Source organism: Thalassophryne amazonica, chromosome 10 (genome assembly GCF_902500255.1).
Source record: "Thalassophryne amazonica chromosome 10, fThaAma1.1, whole genome shotgun sequence".
Classification (NCBI taxonomy): Eukaryota; Metazoa; Chordata; class Actinopteri; order Batrachoidiformes; family Batrachoididae; genus Thalassophryne; species Thalassophryne amazonica.
Window position 1 is genome coordinate 87,686,728 of NC_047112.1, and position 26,087 is coordinate 87,712,814.

The following is a 26,087-nucleotide window of genomic DNA, read 5'->3' on the forward strand; positions in this document are numbered from 1 at the left end:
AATGCAATAATTTCTATAGCGCCAACTCACGATGAGATAGCATCAAGGCGCTTTACACAACACAATACCAAAAACCACCTGGGCTAAATTCAGTTGATTGCACATGATTTGGAAAGACGCATACCTGTCTACATATAAGGTCCCCCAGTTGACAGTGCATGTCAGAGCACAAACCAAGCATGAAATCAAAGGAATTATCTGATCAAAAATCTGATTATCTGAACAATATAATATCGGTGACTAACCATCAATGCTCTTGAAATCCAGGAGGTAGGACCTGCTGTCAACCTGGTAGAGCTGGAGGCTCATTTTCACCAAGTTGCCTGTCACTGGATTTTTCCTTCGCACACGCAGATGGTACGGGTTCACTGCCTACAACACAAAATAATAGTTGTACATCTGTGCACTGGTTTATACATCTACATAAACTATATATTGATATAAGCAGCTGTTCAGGAAATAAATAACCACCTTCCAATCAAAGTTGAGTTGTTTCATAGCCCTGTACACTTCAGCCATGATATCATGGGGCCTGCTCTGGCTCCTAATACCCAGATGCCATTTTGCCTTCTTCACTGCCAGCGGTTTGGGCCGGGTGGTGTTGAGAGCATCCAGGGGACAGCGTGTCTTGGGGCTGTCAGCCAGGAGTGGAGGCATCCTCTCTGGATGGGGTTTGACACCAGGAGGTAGAGACATGCCCTCCTCTATAAAGGAGCCCTGAGGAGGACTTGAAGCCAAGTAGAACTCACTAGCCTGGGTCATGATACGTCGGTTGTCTATGATAAGGTGATAGGCAACTGCTAACTGGTCCTGTTATCAAACGGAGAAGATAAAAGATAATTCACTCGGAACACCACGCACTCTATGGATTATTTCCTGACTGACAACAGCAAGACTGCAACCAGCATCATCCAGCATGGTGTGATCAGACCAAATACCAAATATAAACAGCAAAAATATGTACACAATTTTATTATGGCAAGATGTGAAGTTACAAATACTGAATGTGCAGGAAAATCCACATTTCTACTGCCCACCTTCATGTCCACTACATTACACAAACAACACTGAAAATATAGTGAAATAAATCTAGCCACGTCTCCCATTTTTAATTAGAAAGTCATGAGCTCAATGGCAATTTTAACCTACTGTATAAGTCGCATAAGAGTATAAGTCTAAGTCCAAAAATGCCTCTTTAAGAGAAAAAAGTATATAAGTCGCACCAGAGTATAAGTTGCATTTATCACTTCATACAAGAAGCAAACTGGATTAAAAAGGGACATCTTGTAAAAAAAAAATCTGTACAATAGCGTCTTTCTAAGTGTTAAATAAAACAAATTTTTACAGTTATTTTCAAAATTTGCATTTTCTATTAATAATTATGGCCGACAAGGAACCGTTTTCAGACGTTGTTCAAAATCAGGACGGATACGTTTTTTTCAGGCTGCGATGATGGATTTGACTGAAACGAACAGGTAAGATAAGACGTTATATTTGATTTTATATATATATATATATATCTATATATATATACATATATATATATATATATATATATATATATCTATATCTATATATATATATATTAGGGGTTGGCAAACAAAAAATCGCATTAACTCAATGACTTTATGTGATATCATGATTAATCGCATGGTATATGTGAAGCGCAAAAATTAATTCAAAAGCCGCTTAAAAGCACAGTTTTATTTGAAAATGTAAATGAATGTTGCATTTGAAAATGTAAATTTCAACTGAAACACTCAAATGAAATCAAATATAAAACCACTGGCAGGTCATTTGTTATCCTGTTTCATATCAAAATGAGAATCTGTAAAAATAAATAAATAAATAAAACAGTAACCATTGAGGTGGTACCTGAGACTTGTATAGCTTTGGTGAAACGCAAATTCTGCGTTGCAATGATTACAGATAACTTTGCTTTTCTCCAATGTGCCATCCTGCAGGGATGGATCCAGAGTGAAAATCTGACAGATGCATTTTTGCCCAATGATAAAATAAAAATCATACGCGTCTTGTTATTCAATCTTCATTCTTTTATTCGTGTGCAACATACACTGTCACACTTTTTTTATGTATTTATTATACTTCATGGACCATAGTGAACACTTCTTACTTGTATAAATATGATGTCCTAAAAAAAAACACTATAACAAAAAGTGACTGTAAACAGGATCAAATTTATTGCCCAAATCTTTCAATTATACCTGAATCTATATATGATTTTTTTTTTCAATTGATAAAATCAATAAAAATTTGACTGCATATATTCTTAATAATATATTGAGATACAGACAGTTCACAGAAGACATTTTCCATTGATACCAATCAAAATTAGAAACAGTCCAGCAGGTAACAATATTCATGTCCATGTTTAAATATACTAAAACAAATACATCACAACTGTACACATACCACAATTTGATATGTGTACAATTGTGATGTATTTGTTTTAGTATATTTAGATTTTGTTGTGATTTGGCACTTTATAAGCTGATTCAATTGAACTGAAATTGAACATTAAGTCTTAAAGTAAATAAATATGAAATTGGTCACTGGATCCTTAAACTTTGGACATAATAAACTCTACATGGTGAATCCTTGATCTCTGGACATAAATAGGAATAAACAAAATCTGTAGTTTTTGTCAAAAGCATTTCCTTTCAGACATTATTGGCATAAATGTCTTTCCATATATCTGAGCTGAGCTCTTACAGCTGCTGTACTTCACTTCAGGATGTAATTTGAAAAGAAAATACAGCACGTTTCATTTTGGAAGGAAAAAAATGTTTTAGTCGATTGTAGTTTCTTGTCTGTATTACAACGTTTGGAAAGAGGTGTCATTTTATTTAAAGCGGCGATTCATTTTGAAGTTATTAATTCCGACCGGACTCTGTCCCGGCAGAGAGCCGCGCAGCGTTTCGAGCTGTGTGAACGGAAAGGAGGACGATTCTCTTTTCTTGACAGCAACAAGACAAGAGTCCCAGTTAGTGACTTTAATCCACACAAAAGTGACTGTCGATATTTTAATGTCTTTGAGAGGGGTTAAGAAGCAGACCTGCCGAAGAGCAGTGAATCAAAGAACCAAAGAGCTACTGGATCGAAGCATTGCTTCAATGGTTCATGGTTTCAAAGTGGAGCCGCGCTGCAGAAACGGTTGATTACTGACCCGCTGCAGACCAAACCTTGAATATCTGACTTTATTTGTACGTCGTATGACTCGGAAAAAAATCCATATAATTTATGGACTACAGGTTGACATGAAAACCACCGAAAAGCTGTGTTCACCGCGGGGACACGTTTGGCACTATTCAGCGTTATTCATGATTTTTTTTTACCGATGACGAACGATGCGTAAAAAAAATTGCAGCTGCATCGGTCCAAACCGGTCTGGATCCGGGCCTGATCCTGTAGAACTTTGTACCGAAAATGTCCATTCAAAAGTTTGGCGTCTTTCTGCATTTTGTTTCGTTGTGCATTGCATAGCCTGTACTTTTCTCGATCCTCGTGTCGTTTTCTGTGTGAACTCAGCTGTCAGCAGGAAGCAGCAGCATAAACTCGCTCCCGACTGACAAACAGTCATAAAAGGCTAAAAAAAAAAAAAAAAAACAAAAAAAAAAAAACCCGCAGCGTTAAGGGGAGGAACAAAATTGTCGGCGATAATGACCTCAATAATTAACGCGCAACGTTAGCGCGTTAACGTTGCCCAGCCCTAATATATATATATATATATATATATATATATATATATATATATATATATATATATATATATATATATATGTACACACACACACACACAATGGTGGGCACAGCTAAGCAAAAAGTTAGCTTCGATAATAGATAATCAGCTAACTGAAAAGTTATCTTTTATGAAGCTAAGCCGATAAAGCACCCAAAAAATTATCGGAAGCTACACCTAACTGATAACTTTCAGTATTGTCTCCAGTGCACTTGCAACTAATAACAAGCTGACTTTGAGTTTTAACACCACAATCACTTCTGGTAGCTTCAAAAGTGATCACAGACCCAAACAATGAGTCAGCACTTCTGTCTTTGAACACCCTGCCCACTGCTGGAAGCTCCTGTTTACTACATAGCTTCCAGCAGTGAAGCAGTTGAGAGGAGCAGCAAAGCTCAACTCTCTACTCAACAGCAGCGTCGCCGTGAGGCAGAGGTCTTGGAAAATAAAGTAGTGCTGACTTATGGTTTTGAGTTATAAATAAAATTAATACAGATAGAATAACTCCATTAATGTCAATTCTGTCATTTGTACAAAGTTAAAATATAACATATAACTTTTAATGATAAATAATGCACTAATTCTGAAGTTTTGTAACAAACACAGACAGGTGCCAAAGGGATTATGGGTAAAATGTGCCTCCGCTAACATTGATTGGTTGACTCATTTATTCTATGTAAAAACCAACACGTTAATGTGGGATGTGTGTTGGTGTTTACATATAAATGTGGTTTTGTAAAATATGCCATTTTTTATTTGTTTAAAAAACCAAGGCATTTGCAAAAAAAAAGTCAAGTTGTAATTAGCTAACGGTCTGATGTAACCGGTGTCAAAATAAACAGAACACTGCCATCTACTGGTGCCCAGACGCTCAGTACTTAGGGCGAATACTACCATGAACACTACTGGCCAGTAGATGGCAGTAGAGACCATGAAAATTGCCAAAACAAAATTCCAGATAATCCGTGTCTGCTACGTTTAAGATGTGTGGAATTTAATAAACACAAACTGAATTTCAGACATCTTATATATATTACTCTGGAACAAAGACAACAGACAGTGTTTGACATAAAAAGGACTCTAAAGCGTAAACAGGAATCGATTGCAATGATTCCAATTGAAAATAATGAAGAAGCAACCTGGGCTTCTGCTGGCATTTTTACATAAAACAAACACAATAACAACATCTATAAACCCAGAGAATATATTCACAAGACTTTTAGGCACAATATACAAATTGCTGTTGTCCGTGTGGAGCCTGATCAGAGTCTCAAATTCATTTCTTCTGTAGTGAATGTATTGAGTTTAGCCATAATGCACTGGGCACACCATGTCCACACAAAAACCTTCACAATTAGTGCATTACTTTAAAACTAAAACATATATCTGATATTTTCACTTTATAAAACTTCAGATGTGGCATTAATTTAAATAACTTGTCTGAAATTAGTTTGGTTAAAATTTCAACCATAAGTTAAAATTGTATGCCTGGATGACTTGGGTGATATTACCAGCATATCAGTATGGGCTCAAAATAAATGAGCTTTTTTCTTTTCTGTGACCAGCTCTCCTTTGCTTGCAGAGGATAGAGCACTTCCTTCGGGAACCAGCTCTTCTCTGTTTGCAGAGGATAAAACTGTGCATCTATGGTCTAAAAATTATCGAACCAAAACTTCTCAGAAGATAATTGGTCTGATGATGGTTTTCAAAGTTATCTGAAAAGCTAATCCGATAATGAAAACAGCCAAGTGGTTAAAGTGCTTGGTTTCAGTTCAGAAGGTTCCGGGTTCAAATCCCACCCCTGCCACATTTCTCCATGTAATGTGGAGTTGTGTCAGGAAGGGCATCCGGCATAAAACTTGTGCCAATTCAACATGCAGATCCACCTTGGATTTGCTGTGGTGACCCCAAGTGCAAACAAGGGAGCAGTGAAGGGACTTACTTTACTATCTTCGATAATTAGCGGTTAGCGGAACTGTGCCCGCCACTGTATGTGTGTGTGTGTGTGTGTGTGTATATATATATATATATACGAGGTCTATTAGAAAAGTATCCGACCTTATTATTTTTTTCAAAAACCATATGGATTTGAATCACGTGTGATTACATCAGACATGCTTGAACCCTCGTGGGCATGCGAGAGTTTTTTCACGCCTGTCGGTTACGTCATTCGCCTGTGGGCAGTCTTTGAGTGAGGAGTCGCCCACCCTCTCGTCGTTTTTTTCATTGTTTAGGAATGGCTCAGAGACTGCTGCTTTGTTTGATCAAAATTTCCTCAAAACTGTAAGGCACAACTGAGTGGACACCATTCGATAAATTCAGCTGGTTTTCGGTAAAAATTTTAATGGCTGATGAGAGATTTTGGTCTGGTAGTGTTGCTGTAAAGACGGCCCACGGCGCCTGTCGGCGATCTGCGCTTCGAGGCGGAAGCGTCTCACCGTTTCAAGTTGAAAACTTCCACATTTCAGGCTCTGTTGATCCAGGAAGTCGTCAGAGAACAGAGAACTTTCAGAAGAAGTCGGCATGAGGAGTTTATTCGTACATTCCATTGTTAACGGACATTTTGTAATGAAAGAACGTGCGGGCAGAGTCGCATGTCGGGCCGGACCCGACCGCGGGGGGTCGCGATAGGAAAAACACCTCCGTTGGAAACCTTAACGGGCAAGTTGGAACATGCCCAAGCTGTTAAACAATTTCTCAGTTACTCACTTGTTGAAAGCCATCAAAAGCCGCCTGAATTTTACAAATGGTTTTCAACACGGAGGTGTTTTTCCTGTCGCGGCGCACACAGATTTGCCGAGTCGTCACGGAAACGGACCACATCTCACTCAAGGCCTGCCCACAGGGAAATGACGTCACCGACACGTGTGAAAAAACTCACGCATGCGCACAAGGGTTCAAGCATGCCTATCTCGGCTTTCAATGCTTACCAGTCCAGTAAGTATCAGAGAAATTATGGAGATGTCCCAACTTGTCCCCTGGCACTCTGAAACGGAGGTGTTCCTTTGTCTCGCTCGATCAGCGAATCGGTCCTGACGCACGAAGCCTCCGTGCGGCTTTCCATCACAAAATCTCTTGTTAAACGTGAAATCTGCTGGAAAATGGCTGATGTCCAGCTCTTGTGATAACCAGAGAAAGTGCACACGACGGTCTTGTATCCACAGAGCCATCAGCTTAGAAATGAGCTGGCGTTTTCTGCCTCGTCGTTGCAGCTGAGCGGCGCGCTGAGCGTCCTAAAAGCCGTCCTTAAAGCTGTAGTAACAGTCCTTATTCTCTGTGAATCCCGTAAAATTTTCACCGAAAGCCAGATAAATTTTTCAAATGGTTTCCAGGTGCCAGTCTCTAACAGCTTCTGAAAAAATTCTGATGGAAAAAAAGTCCAAATAATTCCGCCATTTCCAGACAATGAAAATCCGACGAGGGGGCGGGACCACTCCTTCCACAAGGCGTGCTCACAGGCGAGTGACGTCACCGACAGGCGTGGAAAAACTCACGCATGCGCACGAGGGTTCAAGCTTGTCTGATGTAAAAACATATGAATCAAATCCATATAGTTTAAAAAAAAATAAAAAGGACCGTTACTTTATTGCCAGACCTCGTATCTCGCAGGTGGAAGAAAGCAGTCCTCGTAATATTTCTAATGTGGAGGTCAAAGGACAATGTAGGATCAAAAATTACCCCAAGGTTAAAAACATTAACAATGTGGCATTCTGAGTGTACCTGTGGATCTCCGCTGTAAAGGCTGGACATAACCTCAGACTCTGTGCATTCAAACTTCTCACAGACTTCCCTGACAGCCTCTTCATCCAACACTGACGCGTCATAAGATGGATCTTCAGGAAACAGGTAGCCTGGCAGGTCCTGCTTAAACCACTCGTGTTCCCTGACAAAGAACAGCATAAACAGTCCACTGAATATCAACAGTTATCACAATGTGAAATCAAACATCATTCTTGAAATCTTGCATGTTGCTTCTTCCTGTTGAGGACTTGCATGTTTTACTTTTTCATTGTATATGAGGATCATTCATTTACCACATAATTTCATGATTTACAAGGTAATCCTGATTTTTGTAGTGTCAATGCCAAAGCAGGGTGAGATTCATTCATTCATTCATTTACTTTCTACACCAGTTAAGGGCCACAGGGGAGCTGAAACCCATCCCAGTGGTCACTGGGCGAGAGGCAGGGCACACTCTGGGAGGGCGTCAGTCCATCGCAGGGCCATGGCAAGATTCCAAATTGCTGTCAAACACAGCAGTCTGTTTGTGTAGTGGCATTTCAGAGGTGGGAGCTTTGATGCCACTACATCTACATAAGGCACTCTTGAATTTGCAATGGAAAAAAGACCACAAACTTTTCTCAAACCAACTTAAATTTTTAAAGTTGAAGCCAGCAAGGCCTCTCTCACTTATTTCATTTGGAATTTCTGCCTGTTACTTTTCCAAATTTTGTGTGTACACCACACATAACTAATAAAGTAAATGGTAAATGGACTGCATTTATATAGCGCTTTTCCATCTGCATCAGATGCTCAAAGCGCTTTACAATCATGCCTCACATTCACCCCGATGTCAGGGTGCTGCTATACAAGGCGCTCACTATAGACCGGAGCAACCGGGATTAAAGGCCTTGCCCAAGGGCCCTTAGTGATTTTCCAGTCAGGTGGGGATTTGAACCCATGATCTTCTGGACTCAAGCCCAACACCTTAACCACTAGACCATCACCTCCCCTAAATTCACACCCTGTACCATAATGTAGATCTAGATTTGCATGTTTCCAATTGGTGGCCGTGCATCTTAAAAGATGACACTTGATTCTTAGGCCCAAGTGACCCATTAGTCAGTACCTGATGTCTTTGATGGTGGCTCTCTTCAGAGGGTCCACCTGCAGCATGAGCATCAGCAGTGAGGACACAGAGCGGGTGAGGTACTCTGGGATGTAGAATATACCTCCTCTGATTTTCTTAAACAGTGTGGGTACGTGTTCATCATCAAAGGGCAGAGTACCACACAGCAAGGCATACAGGATCACACCACAGCTCCAGATGTCTACTTCTGGACCTGCATAAAGCCTGTTACAGTGATGAGAGGATGGGAAAAAGAAACACATAAAACAGCAAATTTAAAGTAACTGACTCTTCAGTGTGGGGATAGTCTGTATTTTTTCCATCTTGGAGTGGTTCTTTAGATCAAATGAGCACTAATTTTTACACTGCACTGTGGTGAAACAGCCACTGCAGGGTATCGTTGAATGTGTGTGTTGATGGACAAGGCTAGATGGATTTCCTTCAAAATTGGTGGTAATATTACTTTGACAGACATTGAGAGGTGATCAGATTTTGGAATAGTTTGGACAAAGGTCAAAATCAAGGAAAACATGGTCCAAAAAAAAAAAAAAAAAAAAACTTTTTGTGAACATCTCAACAAGCAAGATGCCTAGATAGCTATGAGCTAAAGCACATATTGATCAACAAATTATGTGATTGATTAGTATGAATTACTTCATAATGAAGTTGCACAGAAGTCACATAATGAGGTTATACATAATTGAAAAATGTCATATTTATTTGTACTTATATGTATCGGTGTGTGGAGTGTGCAGAATATCCATCACCCCCTAATGCGTTTGACTGACATAGCAATTCATATATTTACAGTCATGTTTATTTATGGCTTTAACAGAAAAATATGTATGTGGTGATTTTCGGATAACATGGCTTTCATTGACTGCAAAAGCCCAAAACTGCATGGAAACTTGAACAAAACTATTGCCATATTATTGCAGCTTTAATCATGAGGCACTGCTGTATTCACACACAGACCGTCCTGAGATGACCTCTGGAGCAGCATAGTTGGGTGAGCCACAGCTCGTCCTTAGGAACTCTCCATCTGACATCATGTTTGACAGACCTGTTGGCCAAATACAGAGCAAACACATATCAACAATACACACTTCTGTTGCACTGACAACACTTTAAAAGACACTGAGCTGGTCTTGCTCCCGGTGCAAAGTGGTACACGGTGCAGTGCAAATGTCAGTGCTAGTTTTTAGTTGAACAGCTGTCCTTTTCACACCCAGTACACAGGTTGCGTAAGCAGCTATAGTACTTGCACTCATCTTTATTCCCAAGGGCCTGATGGTCTTAAAACAAGGTGTGATCAGGCGTAGTGTTGGTGCAACACTATCATGAGTTAGCAGAAAGAGACTGCACTACAGATAACTAAAACCCTTGTCTAAAGTGAAGTGCACAGTTATTTCATGATCCAATATTTAGAAACACCTTGCATATAAGGGTTAGTGTTTTGCTTGCACTGTGGTTGTACACACAGGGATGTGCATTAGTGCATCAAACTACAACTAAACTGAATTAAACAAAAGAAAATAGAAGTAAACACTAATGGAAAAATAAAAGACCACCTCAATGCTTCACCTCAGGGAACTTTAGTGGTCCTTTAAATGATCCACTTGATGTTTATCTAATGACTCTGATCAGAGACCCCTATGCAGAAATCACAGATTGGTAAGTGTAAAGTTCTTTGGCTAAAAATCCAGGCACTCCATATACCAGTATTGACCTAAATAAGGAATTTCAGCAGAAAAGTACTGCCTCTGGTGCAATTATTTGAATAACAAGCAAGATACTGAAATTGGTTTGAGAATAATCCTTTTGACTATAGCAACACCAAATGGTTTTCACCATTTGCATACGCATAATCACTGTAACACATGCATAAGGTAATCAGTAAAAAATAGTGATGTACATGCATATGCTTTTGAAATAATGTGCTGTTACTGAATTCCTCACAACGCAGAGTTGTGCACCCATAAACTTTCATCAATGAATGAGTTATCTATGTTGACACTTGTGTGGAGTACAGTCAGGAGGTGGGCAAGGGGTTTGAAGGGAAAAAATCCAGCCAAGATGAATCTGCATGCCTAAGCTCATAGCAGATGCGCAATAACAGCCACAGATAAACAGCATCAAGTGCAATTGAAGGAGTGGCTTTGTGCCCATCTCTCTGTCAAGCAGAAAAGCATAGCGGTTGGTATTTCAAAAAAGCAGGTCCATCACATTGTGTTGTGAGCACACAATGGGTCCCACAGATGCTGATTCTGAACATGAAACTGAATGAAATGTGGATTTATCAGGAACTTCTGACTCCACGTGCACAGGAAGGTGACACATTCCTCCGCTGGACTGTCACACACTCTGACTTTTTCGTTTTACTGAAGCTGACAAAACACTTGACGGGACACCGTTATGCTAATGATGCAGAGGTGCAAGCAGCTGTGCGTCGCTGGCGCCAAGAGAAGACACAACTGCTTCGCCAATGGAATGTAAAACTTCTCTGGCATTGCCGTAATTGTGTGGAAAGGGAATGTAACTACACGGAAAAGTATTGTCACTATCTGACAGAGAACATTCCAAGCTTTTAGCAGATATGCGATTCACGTGAGTAGGTTGCTGGTTCTTGAAATAACTGCATAGCAGGCAGAACTTTTCAGCTAACCCTCGTATCAGAAGTGTTGGGGGGATCAGGCAGAGACAGTTCCAATAAGCAGACCAGGGGTCAGAGGTAAGGAGACTAATCAGTGTGGTGCATGTAATGTTGGGAGCAGGCAGAGGCTGTATCCAAAGCCAAGCACAAGTGGTCGCTCATGGTTAGATGTTCATAACAGGCAAACACCATCCAAAAAACAGCAGACACAAGGAAGAAATCAATGACTGGAAAATACAACAAGGGATCACAAGAACAGTATCCAACAAACGTGAGAAAAGAAAGGACGTACTGGCAGTGGGGAATCTAAGAGAGGGGTTTAAAAGAACTAGGAACTAGGCCTAATTAAAAATAATAACCAACCAGTGTGTGAAAAAAAACCTCAAAGCAAGTTAGAGAAACAGACATGGAAAAAGACTATCAAAATAAAACAGGGAGACAGTTTTGTTGCACAGATTCATTTTGCCACCAGAAACCCTTTCAAGAGATGACCATCTATGCAGCCATGTCACAGATGCCAGTACAACTGGTTATTAAATACAAGGACAGATGACAATCTGATTGGTGTTATTCATGTTATGCCTAAAACATAGTCATGATTAATGAAGATACTCAAAACTTCCATGCGCCACATTTTGGTGTTTGGGTAAATTCTCCACATTATCCCCTTTGCAGAGTCATTCTCCATGTGTTATTTGTTTTCCTTGTTATTGTGTTAATTCTACCTCATGGTTAATAGTCTGTCTTCTTATCCCTGTGTTTATTAAGCCTCGTTTCCATCGAGTGGTCAGGGTCGATATGGCATGGGTCAGAACGGTTAAATCTGGCTTGGCTTTTGTTTCCACCACCAGCAGTACCTTTTACTTGGTAGGCGGAGCATGTAGATGTAGACATGCACGTCATCGAGAATGCGTACGCTGTCAAGCTGTCACCTCTCTCCCTCCACACGGACTCTACACAGTGGAATTTTATGTTATTTTAAATTTATTTTTGTCTTGGTGGATCGTAGGACTTATTTTCAGCATGTGCAGAATACTGAGGCGTCTACATATGGCTGTAGTAAATACTGGCGTGAATGAATGAGGCGCTGTGATGCTTTCAATTTTTAAAATAAGGCAATTCTCTTGTTGTGGGACAAAGCGTCGGCATCCTTTGGTTCAGGCTGAGAAACGCACCTGGAGCAGACAAACACAAAGGGACGTCTTTAAAAACGCTACGCTTCTTCTGCCACAACAAGGAATTAAATTATTTCCAGACATTGTTTTTTTTTTTTCCAAAATAACGACACTTTATATGGATAAGTTTTCATCCAGCTGTGATGATGAATCTGACTAAAATGACGTAACAGGTAAGATTAAGACTTTATAATTACTCAGTGTGTGAATGTTTTTTTTTTATTGAACTTATTTATTTGGCACACAACTCGTCAATAACAAAAACTGATATACAAGACAATTCCACAGTGACATGTGTGACCAAAAAGGGGGTGAGCAGAAGCAAAGCTTATAAACGCCCACCCCATATATACATACATACATATATACACATTACCTACCTTTTAATATTTGAAACAGTCTGAACTGTTAGCATGAGGTCTGCAGGTTTCCCTTTAGCTACTGAGCCAATCAATGGAGAGCAGCTGGCTGGCGCTTCCTTTTTGTAACTGATCCAAAATTTTGGGACCCCAGCTAAAGGGTGCCGAAAATGTGGTGCGGTATGGGTCTGTTATTGTGGTACCCCTTCCTAAATCCAGATGTGGAAACACACAAAATAGTGTGCCGTACAATCCCGGAACGCTCGGTGGAAACATGGCTTTAGTCTCCGTCTTGGTCACTGTCCCATCTCTTCTCTCTGGTCTCTGGCTTCATCTTGAGATGAGATATACTTTATTGATCTCACAGTGGAGAAATTATGTTTATACTCCAGTTACCTCAGACAGCAATTAGTCCACAATTATTACTTGTTTACCATAATAATGGCACACATCCGAATTAAAGACAGCACATACACATTTGACATTGTTTATGTGCACTAAGTTTGAAGAAGTCCATTATCCGAATTGAGGCAAGTGGGTGAAGGCCACGCAACAACCCTGAGATGTGCCGCCATCAGCTTGGGGGGAGGAACAGAGGCCAGCTGCAGCTAAAACTGCACCGCCCCCGCAGAAGGGGAAAGGAATGACATGAGCAGGCGCCAGAGTGGGGGATGTTTGATGGGGGATAGGACGGGGTGGGGGGAGGGAATGAAGCATGCTTCAGTCCTGTGAAAACAGTTTATTGTCTTTGTGAGTTGAGATAAGAAACAGCCAAATGTTCCCCAGGCCGAAGAAATTCCTCTGGAGGGAAAACAGTGGGCAATTTGACCTTCAGTCTTGATAAGCCTGTAATGTTGTGGTTTGAGCAGTGAAAAACACTTTTAACAGTTCCACTTGCGCAACCAAATCCCAATTATGAATTAAGAATTTCCCAATTATGAATTAAGAAAATTCACTGGCCTCTGAAATCTTCACTTCAACTGCAAGGCATGCATCTGCTCCAAGATGTCATCCAATTTGCGACTGAGTTCAAGAGTCATCGCAGTCTGAGAATGCACTGCCATGCCAACCTCATTAATCATGACAGACAAGCGAGGGGCCATGGTTCTTGATGCTGCCATCTTGCCAATTTTCCTGTAGATCAGGGCAGCACATAAGCCAAAAAGTACCAGCCTTGCTACCATAAGACAAAAAATGAATAAATCCTCAACGTCCTCAATGGAGAAAGGCGCCAAGCATGCAACACGCCAAGAGCTCCAGGAGTTGAGAACATAGCCCACAGGATGTGTTCCATCTGGGCAGGTAGGATCACCCGGTCCTGACCTTCTTGTAGAAAAAATGGTGCCAACAGCGTTCAGAGACCAGCTGATCAATTCCATGGTTAATCCAATAGTAGTCCAATAGATCCAGTATCCAATATAATTTGAGGACTTCACAGTCTGGTGAAGTAGGGACTTGAAGGTTAAAGCAGAGAACAAAGATAAGGGAGAGTGGAGGAGATGCGACTGCCCTCGTCAGAGTCCCAAGCTGAATCTTGTGTCCTCTTTCAGCAAAATCGCTTTTTTGTCCTGAGCTGTCATCTTATCATGTGTGTCCAATAATTAATTCCACAGCTGATCTCCATTATCAATGTTGTGTCACAGTGATTGACTCCCTAAAATGCTTTTCTGGATCATTAAGTGTTTTCAAAGTGTTTCCAGAAGTCTTCTGTATTCCTAGTTCCCACTTTCAGATTATTGACCTTTGCTGACATGCTGAGATCTTTGAGATTTTGCCTGCTGTTCTGGACTGACCTTTTGGTATGAAACTGTTGTTTCCGAATGCAGCCTGGTTTTTGGAAACCCTCTGTGGCCTGTGTAACTGGACCCTATAAATATTCTGAGTTGCCGTACTATTCAACATGCCACATCACAGGCAGTTGTCTTTTTCTTCCTGGTCCCCTGTTTTATTGAAATAAATAGACGTATACATCTGGTTCATTCTCTGCTTTGGGGTCATACCCAAGTACCCATTGTTACGAATACAACTCCTCTTCACGCCACGCTGTACTCAGATTACATGCAGTGTAAACTGTTAAATTCAACTGGATGTACCCCAAATGTACTTGCGCTATGTACTTTAGACCATGATCGCTAAATCATCTTGATAGGGCCATGGACTTTATCTCAGTATTTTGACTGCCATTTGGCATCATAGGAGGAAAAAAAAAGTTGCAACTTTTCAAGTCACACCTTCACAACATGTTTCCAACAACCTTCCTTTTCCAGGTCTGCATTTTACATTACATAAGCCATTTTGTAAATATGTTCCACCTAATCATAAAAGACCAGGAAGTTCCTGATTTAAGCCTTCGCCTCGATTGAAGAGACCTATGAGAACACATCAAATAGGAGTCTGAAAACAATAAAAATCAGTACATGAATTGTCACAGCTAGAGAAGGTGACTATAGTGACATCTTAATTCTACTTCACCTGCTTAGACTTGAAGCCCTAAAAACAGATCTAATCTCACTGAATGAGCTGTATGCTAAAACCCAGACATTGTCCAACAGGCTGACTGTGCAACTCTCTTTATCTTTATCCCTGTTCCCTCACTCTCACTTGTTTGGCCAGTGTTTGTTGCTCTCAGCCAAAACACTTCTGCTGCAACCACCCTCTGATTCCTTCCCTATCAGATGACAGTGGGCCTCTAGGTTTCCTGCTAGAGTTGATATGAGACCTGCCTGTTGCTCGAAGAACTCTCTAAACCACGCTCACCATGCTGTGCACAAGCACCTGTGTGTATTAAAAACACCTTAATTTTTCAATGCTTATTTCACATATTCCTTCAGCAGTCACCTTGAATGATGTTCCAACTGATTAGAAAACTCTCAATTATACATATTCTCGGTCAATAATCAGGTTTAGAAGCACATTGCAAGAGTTTTCCTGCTTTCCTAGTCTATTGAGAAAGCGACGTTCTGCCCTGTAAGGGGCAGAATTTTGACAGGCAAATTCACACAGAGGTCCAGTTACAAGCTACAAAATGTGGGCAGCTACGTTTGAGCCATACAATCAGATTTAATCAAATCCAGAAGGTACAATGCATTACGTGTTCCAAAACTAGATCCATATAGTTTGCAGTGACACAAGACTTGATAAAATGAATTAATTTTCAACAGTAAGTACAGGTGCACCTTAAAAAGAAGAATATTGTTAAATTGTTCAATGTTTTTTGTCAGACAATTCAGAAAGTGAAAATTACACACACACACACACACACACACACACAAATCTATATATTAATAGCCAAGTGGCCTGTGTGCATGTGTCTGGCTTCAATCCCGGAGTGTGCTTTATTTTATTTTAAATTCTCCCTTCTTCAACTTCACCTGCACAGTCCTCATGTTCACTTTCCAATCATGCGGGTGTCTTTGGCAAGCATGTGCTAGTTATTCAACCAATGGTGTTTTAGAAAACATTTATTTCTTAAACACTTACATTAGCCTTTAGGTATTTGAATGGCATGCTCAAAATTTATTTTCACTGACCCATCCGCAAATGAAACTTCTATCATTAAAAATATTTTTGTTTGACTCATAACCACAGATGCCCCTTATTGTAAGATCAGATATGAAAAACTTTACTGATCCCACAGCAGGGAAAATCACTTGCTGCAGCAGCAAGTCGTACAGTAGAAAAGACAATAAAAAATATTTACATTAAAGAAAGGCAATTAAAGTATATTGCAATGTTTGCTGGTGGGTGCTAAATACTAATGTGAACAGATTATGTGAAAAATAGAATATAAGTGAGGACATATATATATATATATATATATATGTATGTGTGTGTGTGTGTGTGTGTGTGTGTGTGTGGTAAAAACTTGGATATATATCCTGTTATTATCCATATAAATCTCAGACAAGTGCTTTTATTCCTCTCGGCATTTGAGGATCCTACCAAAGTCAGCTATCTTGGCATTCCTGCTGGCATCTAGCAGAACATTCTCAGGTTTTAGGTCTCTGTGGACAACCATGTGTCTGTGGCAGTAGTCAACAGCTGAGATAATCTGCTGGAAAAGACGACGGGCCTCTGTGTCCCCCACCTGAAAAACAAAATAGGAATAGGTATGAATAAGCTGACATTCTGGGAAGAGGCAGCACAGTGGTTGTTTACTCACCTCCTAAACAGTAAGACCTTGGTTCAAGGCAACCTCTGCCTCATTCTCCATGTACATCTGGAGTTGTGTTAGGAAGAGCATCCGGTGTAAATCTTGTGGTAAATCAAGATGCAGATCCATACTGGATCTGCTGTGGCGACGACAAGCAAAGCAGCAGGAACCAAAAAACTGAAATTCCACTGGGAATTTCTCTGATACAAGTGTAGAGAAAGCATTTTCAGGGATGTTTCTGGGTAAAAATACCAATAGGCAAAAGGCCATCTCTGTTATGTGGGCCGCTGAAGAGGAGGTACTGCTGGCCCACCACCACCAGAGGGCGCCCTGCTTGGAGTGCGGGCTCCAAGCACGAGAGGGCGCCGGACCCTGAAGAAGTGACAGCTGTCATTCATCCCCTGCACCAGCTGTCACTCGTTCATCATCAGCATCACCATCTTAAAAGCCGGATCGGAACTCCACCTCCTCGCCGAGAAATCGACTACCGTAAGGTAATTTCTCTGCTGACTCATACGTTGAGTAATAACCTGAACTTTTGTTGCAGCCGGTATCCTGTGGTGTTCGCCCTTATCTGGGAAGTGGCGTGGAGCGTGACGACGACAACCGCGCTACAGATAAGTGGTCACACCAGGAGCTGCACGAGTGTGTGATTCGGAGGTGGAGGTTCTCCTCCTAACTGTGTACAGACTATAGACCACTGAGTGTAAGGAGTTACACTCATTCATCTTTTCTCTGCTTTCTGCCAGCAGTACCAGGGTCGACAGCCGAAGACAGAGGTCACCTGGGGATTCGGGACTTGGCGGCTCCGGTGTTCTTCAGACCGTTGGTGGTGGAGGCCGTGTGGGACGCGGTCTCTCTCTCGTCGGGGTCTTCTATCTTCGAGCCTGCCCACACGTCACCTGGTGTTAATTGACTTTGCAATTTCTGTACATTTCGTTGTGTATTGTCACAACAGTAAATTGCTACCTTTTGGCTTACTCATTGTCCGTTCATTTTGCGCCCCCTGTTGTGGGTCCGTGCTACGACACCTTCCCAACAGGATTTCTCGGCCAATCGTCATGGATTCCGAGGGGCATCAGCTCGAGCGTGAACGGCCAATGGCAGAGCCAGGAGCGCAGGCGTCAGCAGGAGGCGTGTTGGGTGAGCTGCAGCAGATCTTAACCGCCTTCACGGCTCGGTTGGATTTAGTGACCGAGCAGAATGTCCTCCTTAATCGGAGAGTGGAGGCTCTCGCCGCCAGGGTGGAAGCGCACGATCAGGGCGCTGCTGCAGCTCCTCCTCTGGCTGGTCCTGGGCCTGAATCAGACGTACCACTGGTCGTTCAACAAACCCCCCCACCATCCCCTGAAACTTACATAAGCCCTCCGGAGCCGTACGGGGGCTGTGTCGAGACGTGCGCGGACTTCCTCATGCAGTGTTCGCTCGTCTTTTCACAGCGCCCTGTCATGTACGCCTCAGATGCTAGCCGGGTAGCTTATGTTATCAATCTGCTTCGAGGAGAGGCACGCGCATGGGCTACGGCGCTTTGGGAGCAGAACTCACGGCTCCTAACGTCTTATGCTGGGTTTGTACGGGAGTTCAAACAAGTGTTTGATCATCCTAACAGAGGCGAGACTGCTTCAAACGTGCTGCTGTCGATAAGACAGGGGCGCCGTAGCGCAGCCGAGTATGCAGTCGACTTCCGCATCGCGGCAGCGAGGTCCGGCTGGAATAACGTTGCGCTCCGCGCCGCCTTCGTAAATGGACTGTCACCGGTCCTCAAGGAGCACCTACTGGCGAAGGAGGAACCGCGGGATTTTGACGGGCTTGTCGATTTGGTTATGCGCTTAGACAACCGTTTGACTGAGCATCGTCGGGAGCAGGCCGGGGGGCGTGACCGGGCACGAGCCGTCCCTCCCCCTTCCGGTTCCGATAAGACGTTGTCCCCACGCTTCACTGCCAGAGGGCCCCGTGGGGCTACAGCTCCCCCTGCTGAGGAGGCTATGGACACGAGCAGGGCCAAAGTAAAATTAAGTGACAGACAAAGGAGACTGGCCCGCGGGGAGTGTTTTGTCTGCGGCTCTTGTGAGCACATGCAGAGGGACTGCCCTGAACGGTCAAACTACAAACGCCCGTCCTTAGAATCTGGGCTAAGGGTGGGTCATAACACACACGCGGAAAGACCACGCAGATCGGCACGAATCCCAGTAACAATCCTTTGTGAGGAGTTAACCCTTCACGCCCCAGCACTGATAGACACGGGGTCAGAGGGGAATCTGCTGGACAGCAGATGGGCAAGGGAAGTAGGGCTCCCTCTGGTGGCTCTGCCGGCACCATTGCAGGTGCGAGCACTAGATGGCACCCTGCTTCCATTGATCACACATCAGACACAACCAGTGACATTGGTTGTGTCTGGGAATCACAGGGAGGAGATAGTGTTCCATGTAACACCATCTACCTCCCGAGTGATTTTGGGCTTTCCATGGATGGTGAAGCACAATCCCCGGGTTGATTGGCCGTCCGGGGTTGTGACGCAGTGGAGCGAAGCCTGCCACCGGGAGTGTTTAGGATCCTCGGTTCCCCCCGGCACTACAGCTAATGAGGAGGTCAAAGTCCCCCCCAATCTATCGGCGGTGCCAGAGGAGTACCACGATCTTGCTGACGTTTTCAGCAAAGATCTGGCGCTCACTCTTCCTCCGCACCGGCCGTACGATTGTGCCATCGATTTAGTCCCGGGCGTTGAGTACCCGTCCAGTAGGTTGTACAACCTCTCACGTCCGGAACGCGAATCAATGGAGACCTACATCCGGGACTCCTTAGCTGCCGGGCTGATCCGAAACTCCACCTCCCCGATGGGTGCTGGTTTCTTTTTTGTGGGCAAGAAAGACGGCGGACTCCGTCCATGCATTGATTACAGAGGGCTGAACGAGATCACGGTTCGCAACCGATACCCGTTACCTCTGTTAGATTCAGTGTTCACGCCCCTGCATGGAGCCCAAATCTTTACGAAATTGGATCTTAGAAATGCGTACCACCTGGTTCGGATCCGGAAGGGAGACGAATGGAAGACGGCATTCAACACCCCGTTAGGTCACTTCGAGTACCTGGTCATGCCGTTCGGCCTCACTAACGCCCCCGCGATGTTCCAAGCTTTGGTAAATGACGTCTTGCGGGACTTCCTGCATCGGTTCGTCTTCGTATATCTGGACGATATACTCATCTTTTCTCCGGACCCTGAGACCCATGTCCAGCCTGTACGTCAGGTCCTACAGCGGTTGTTGGAGAACCGGCTGTTTGTGAAGGGCGAGAAGTGCGAGTTCCACCACACTTCTTTGTCCTTCCTGGGGTTCATCATCTCCTCCAACTCCGTCGCCCCTGATCCGGCTAAGGTTGCGGCGGTGAGAGATTGGCCCCAACCAACAAGCCGCAGGAAACTACAGCAGTTCCTCGGTTTTGCAAATTTTTACAGGAGGTTCATCAAAGGTTACAGTCAGGTAGTTAGCCCCCTGACTGCCCTGACCTCCACCAAGGTCCCCTTTGCCTGGTCGGATCGGTGCGAAGCCGCGTTCCAGGAGTTGAAACGCCGGTTCTCGACTGCGCCAGTTCTGGTGCAGCCTGATCCTGATCGCCAGTACGTAGTAGAAGTGGACGCCTCTGACTCAGGGGTAGGAGCCGTGCTGTCCCAGAGCATGGAGGCTGATAAGGTTCTCCATCCTTGTGCCTTTTATTCCCGCAGGTTGACCCCAGCTGAACGGAACTATGACGTTGGCAATCGGGAACTTCTTGCGGTGAAGGAGGCCCTTGAAGAGTGGAGACACCTGCTGGAGGGGGCTTCGTTGCCCTTCACGGTTTTCACTGACCATCGGAACCTGGAGTACATCCGGACCGCCAAGCGGCTGAACCCCAGGCAAGCCCGCTGGTCTCTGTTCTTCGGGCGCTTTGACTTCCGGATTACATACCGCCCCGGGACCAAGAACCAAAAACCAGATGCATTGTCCCGGGTGCACGAAGAAGAAGCCAAAGCGGGGCTGTCAAACCCCACCGAGACCATCATCCCCGAGTCCACTGTCGTGGCCGCCCTTACCTGGGACGTGGAGAAGACCGTCCAGGAGGCCCTGACCAGGAGCCCGGACCCGGGGACTGGCCCCAAGGACAGACTGTACGTCCCACCAGAGGCAAGAGCTGCCGTATTGGACTTCTGTCACGGGTCCAAGCTCTCCTGTCATCCCGGGGTGCGTAGGACCGTGGCAGTAGTCCAGCAGCGCTTCTGGTGGGCGTCCCTGGAAACCGACGTCCGGGACTACATCCAGGTCTGTACCATCTGCGCCAGGGGCAAGGCAGACCATCGGAGGACGACGGGCCTCCTCCAACCCCTGCCGGTGCCTCATCGCCCCTGGTCTCACATCGGCCTGGATTTCATCACGGGCCTCCCGCCGTCCCAGGGCAACAACGTAATCCTCACGATAGTGGACCGGTTCTCCAAGGCGGCCCACTTCGTGGCCCTCCTGAAGCTCCCGACGGCCCAGGAGACGGCAGACCTCCTGGTCCACCACGTCATGCGGCTGCATGGGATACCGTCGGACATCGTCTCGGATCGTGGTCCCCAGTTCTCTTCACAGGTGTGGAAGAGTTTCTGCAAGGAGCTGGGGGCCACCGTGAGTCTCTCGTCCGGGTACCACCCCCAGACCAACGGCCAGGCAGAGCGGGCCAACCAGGAGTTGGAGCAGGCCCTTCGGTGTGTCACCTCCGCACATCCGGCGGCCTGGAGTCACCATCTGGCCTGGATCGAGTATGCCCACAACAGCCATGTTTCGTCTGCCACCGGCCTCTCCCCTTTTGAGGTGTGTTTGGGGTACCAGCCCCCATTATTCCCGCTGGTGGAGGGAGAGGTCGGTGTGCCCTCGGTCCAGGCCCACCTTCGGAGATGTCGCCGGGTGTGGCGGACCGCCCGCTCTGCCCTGTTAAAGGCCCGGACGAGGGCCAAGTCCCATGCCGACCGCCGACGGTCCCCGGCCCCCACGTTCCAGCCCAGGCAGGAGGTGTGGCTCTCGACCAAGGACATTCCCCTCTGTGTGGACTCCCCCAAACTGAAAGACAGATACATCGGACCCTTCCCAATCCTCAAGATCATCAACCCAGCCGCGGTGAAGCTCCGACTCCCAGCTTCACTGCGGATCCACCCGGTATTCCACGTGTCCCACATAAAGCCTCACCACACCTCGCCCCTCTGTGCACCTGGACCTACGCCGCCTCCTGCCCGGCTCATCGACGGGGAACCTGCTTGGACGGTCCGCAGGCTCCTGGACGTCCGTCGTAAGGGCCGGGGGTTCCAATATCTGGTGGACTGGGAGGGGTATGGACCTGAAGAACGCTCCTGGGTGAAGAGGAGCTTCATCCTGGACCCGGCCCTCCTGGCCGAGTTCTACAGCCGACACCCGGACAAGCCCGGTCGGGCGCCAGGAGGCGCCCGTTGAGGGGGGGGTCCTGTTATGTGGGCCGCTGAAGAGGAGGTACTGCTGGCCCACCACCACCAGAGGGCGCCCTGCTTGGAGTGCGGGCTCCAAGCACGAGAGGGCGCCGGACCCTGAAGAAGTGACAGCTGTCATTCATCCCCTGCACCAGCTGTCACTCGTTCATCATCAGCATCACCATCTTAAAAGCCGGATCGGAACTCCACCTCCTCGCCGAGAAATCGACTACCGTAAGGTAATTTCTCTGCTGACTCATACGTTGAGTAACAACCTGAACTTTTGTTGCAGCCGGTATCCTGTGGTGTTCGCCCTTATCTGGGAAGTGGCGTGGAGCGTGACGACGACAACCGCGCTACAGATAAGTGGTCACACCAGGAGCTGCACGAGTGTGTGATTCGGAGGTGGAGGTTCTCCTCCTAACTGTGTACAGACTATAGACCACTGAGTGTAAGGAGTTACACTCATTCATCTTTTCTCTGCTTTCTGCCAGCAGTACCAGGGTCGACAGCCGAAGACAGAGGTCACCTGGGGATTCGGGACTTGGCGGCTCCGGTGTTCTTCAGACCGTTGGTGGTGGAGGCCGTGTGGGACGCGGTCTCTCTCTCGTCGGGGTCTTCTATCTTCGAGCCTGCCCACACGTCACCTGGTGTTAATTGACTTTGCAATTTCTGTACATTTCGTTGTGTATTGTCACAACAGTAAATTGTTACCTTTTGGCTTACTCATTGTCCGTTCATTTTGCGCCCCCTGTTGTGGGTCCGTGCTACGACACCTTCCCAACAATCTCATCATAAAAACAATGAGCTTTTTTCCAGCAATGTATGGGCTAACAATGCATTCTCAGTTAGTCTTGAAGCCAGTTGCAAATAATGAATGTCTACAATATTGAGGTAAATTGTTTTAACAATGCTACATTTTCTGTTTTCAAGTGCTGTACAGATGAATAAGAAATAAAAACAAATATGCTATATGTAGGATAAGCAGTACATATTTTAATGTTAGAGACATACTGTATGTCGAGAAAACATTGGTAGTTTCAGCTGATAAAAGCGTAAAAAATGATCTGCAGATATGAAAATTTGTGCAAATAAAACTGTCCAATGATATGACACATTCTGTCATATGTGTTCTGCTACCTTTAAGAGCCAGTAAGATGTCAACTTATTGTCATCATTTTCAGTGGTGGGAACAGATAACCAAAAAAATTAACTTTGATAACAGATAATCAGATAACTGAAAAGTTATCTTCGATAAAGCTAAAACGATAAACTGCCCAAAAATGTATCTGAAGTTACAGATAACCGATAACCAATAAATTCCAGTATTGTCTCCGGTACACTTGCAACTACTAATAAGCTGATTTTGAGTCTTAACGCCACAATCGCTTTTGGAAGTATCAACAACAACAAGTATCAACAGACCCAAACAATGAGTCAGCACTTCTGTCTTTGAGTATCTTGCCCCCTGCTGGAAGCTCCCGTTTACTACATGGCTTCCAGCACAGAAGCAAGCTGAAAGGAGCCACAAAGCTCAACTCTCTACTCAATCACAGCACTGCCGTCAGGACGAGGTCTTAATAAAGCAGTGCTGAGTTATGGTTTGGTGTATAAATAAAATGAATACTGATAGAATAACTCCATTAATGTCAATTCTGTCATTTAAGAGTTAAGATATAACATATATCTTTTAATGTTGAATAATGCACTAAATACAGACAGATGGCATTCTGGGTAAAATGTGCCTCCACGCACACTGATTGGTTGATTCATTCTATGTAAATCAATACGTTAGTGTGAGGTGTGTCGTGTGTTGATGTTTATAGATAAATGTGCTTTTGTAAAATATGCCATTTTTTTATTTGTAAAAAAAAGGCATTTTCAAAAAAAAAAAAAAAAAAAAAAAAGCCAAGTTGTAATTAGATAACCCTCTGATATAACCGGTGTCAAAATAAATAAAACACTGCCATGATCTACTGGTGCCAGTGTGAGTTTTGGCCCTTTTTCAGCTGATTATTCATTCGTACGAGAGTTTTTTGGATCACACAGAGTTTCAGGTTAATCACGCGTCCTGCATCGTTTAGTATACATGGAGTAACGAGCTGCGTTTAACATTTCACGACCACCGCCTGATTGGCGATCATATGGTCAGATGAAAATCAAACTTATTTGATATTCTGGTCAGCCGTTATGAGGGTATCCCGCTGCTGAAGCGCTATAAGCGCCAACCTCTTGCACTGTGCCTGTGCAAACACCGCAGACCTGTCATGTAATGTTTTTTTGTTTTTGTTTTTTTGTTTTTTTTTAAACTTTGATGTCTCCCATTGAGAGTTTTTGTAAATTACGTTTGAAAAAAGCTTCTGTTTACGTTTTGCTTGAGTCCGACATGTGGTTTTTGAACATACAATGTGTGTGAGAACATAAATCGTGCGCTCTGAACTTTTACACCGTGCGGTTCTGTGGTTTGAGCTACAGTTTGAGCTGGAACCAAGTACAGTGATTGAAAATATCAGCCCAGCTTCAGTTTGAATACTGCCATGAACACTACTGGCTAGTAGATGGCAGTAGAGACCTTGAAAACTTGCCAAAACAAAATTCCAGATAATCTGTGTTGCTACTTGCTACATTTAAGATGCGTGCAATTTAATAAACGCAAACACAATAACGTCTGTAAACTCAGAGAATATATTCACGAGAGTTTTAGGCACTAGAGTTTAATGCTGTTGTCCGTGGAGCCTGATCAGAGTGTCTAAAATGCATTTTGCCTGTCGTGAACGTACTGAGATTACCCTATCACCAGGCATGGGGAGTAACGGAATACATGTAACGGCGTTACGTAATTAGGATACAAAAAAAGGTAACTGGCACAGTTACAGAAAAAAAGACGTATTCAGATTACAGGTATATTTAGGAAAACTGGGGATTAGTTCACAGGATTACAATTTTAATGCATTTTGTGATATTATCTGTATATATTTTTTTTCTTTGAAACAAAAACGTGGACAGCATGGCGTCTCCTAACCGGGCAAAATATTGATGAAGTACCCCAATGTTAATGCATTTTCAATAGAGATTCGTGACTGAACACACTCAGAAAAATGCTCGCAAAATACGTGTTAAAAAATGCCATTTTGACCTGGATATCGAGCCAGTAAAATTAAATGACATTAAATTATGTCAGGAAAGTATTAAACTTACTCGGACACACAAACATGCCCAAATATTAGTGTTGAAAGTTACACGGATCTGCACTGTTCAAGCTGCTGAGCTGAGGCGTCAGCTGCAGCAGCTGTGTTCAACACAGAGCGGCTCCTAAAACCATTACAATATATATATATATATATATATATATATATACGAGGTCTGTCCATAAAGTATAGGTCCTTTTTATTTTTTTCAAAAACTATATAGATTTCATTCATATGTTTTTACGTCAGACATGCTTGAACCCTCGTGCGCATGCGTGAGTTTTTCCACGCCTGTTGGTGACGTCATTCGCCTGTGAGCACTCCTTGTGGGAGGAGTCGTCCAGCCCCTCGTCGGAATTCCTTTGTCTGAGAAGTTGCTGAGAGACTGGCGCTTTGTTTGATCAAAATTTTTTCTAAACCTGTGAGACACATCGAAGTGGACACGGTTCGAAAAATTAAGCTGGTTTTTGGTGAAAATTTTAATGGCTGATGAGAGATTTT

General features: G+C 44.0%; 1 protein-coding gene across 1 annotated transcript in view; it reads right to left on the bottom strand.

The window, feature by feature from the left end:
* Positions 1-26,087, bottom strand: part of prkaa2 (protein kinase, AMP-activated, alpha 2 catalytic subunit) — a 52,896-nt gene that overhangs the window by 6,602 nt on the left and 20,207 nt on the right. The window contains exons 5-10 of the mRNA XM_034180443.1: positions 16,739-16,883; positions 9,585-9,672; positions 8,610-8,834; positions 7,481-7,643; positions 472-810; positions 246-372 (exon numbers count right to left, since the gene is read on the bottom strand). Coding sequence (XP_034036334.1) covers positions 246-372; positions 472-810; positions 7,481-7,643; positions 8,610-8,834; positions 9,585-9,672; positions 16,739-16,883 — 1,087 coding nt within the window. The remainder of the gene's footprint in view (positions 1-245; positions 373-471; positions 811-7,480; positions 7,644-8,609; positions 8,835-9,584; positions 9,673-16,738; positions 16,884-26,087) is intronic.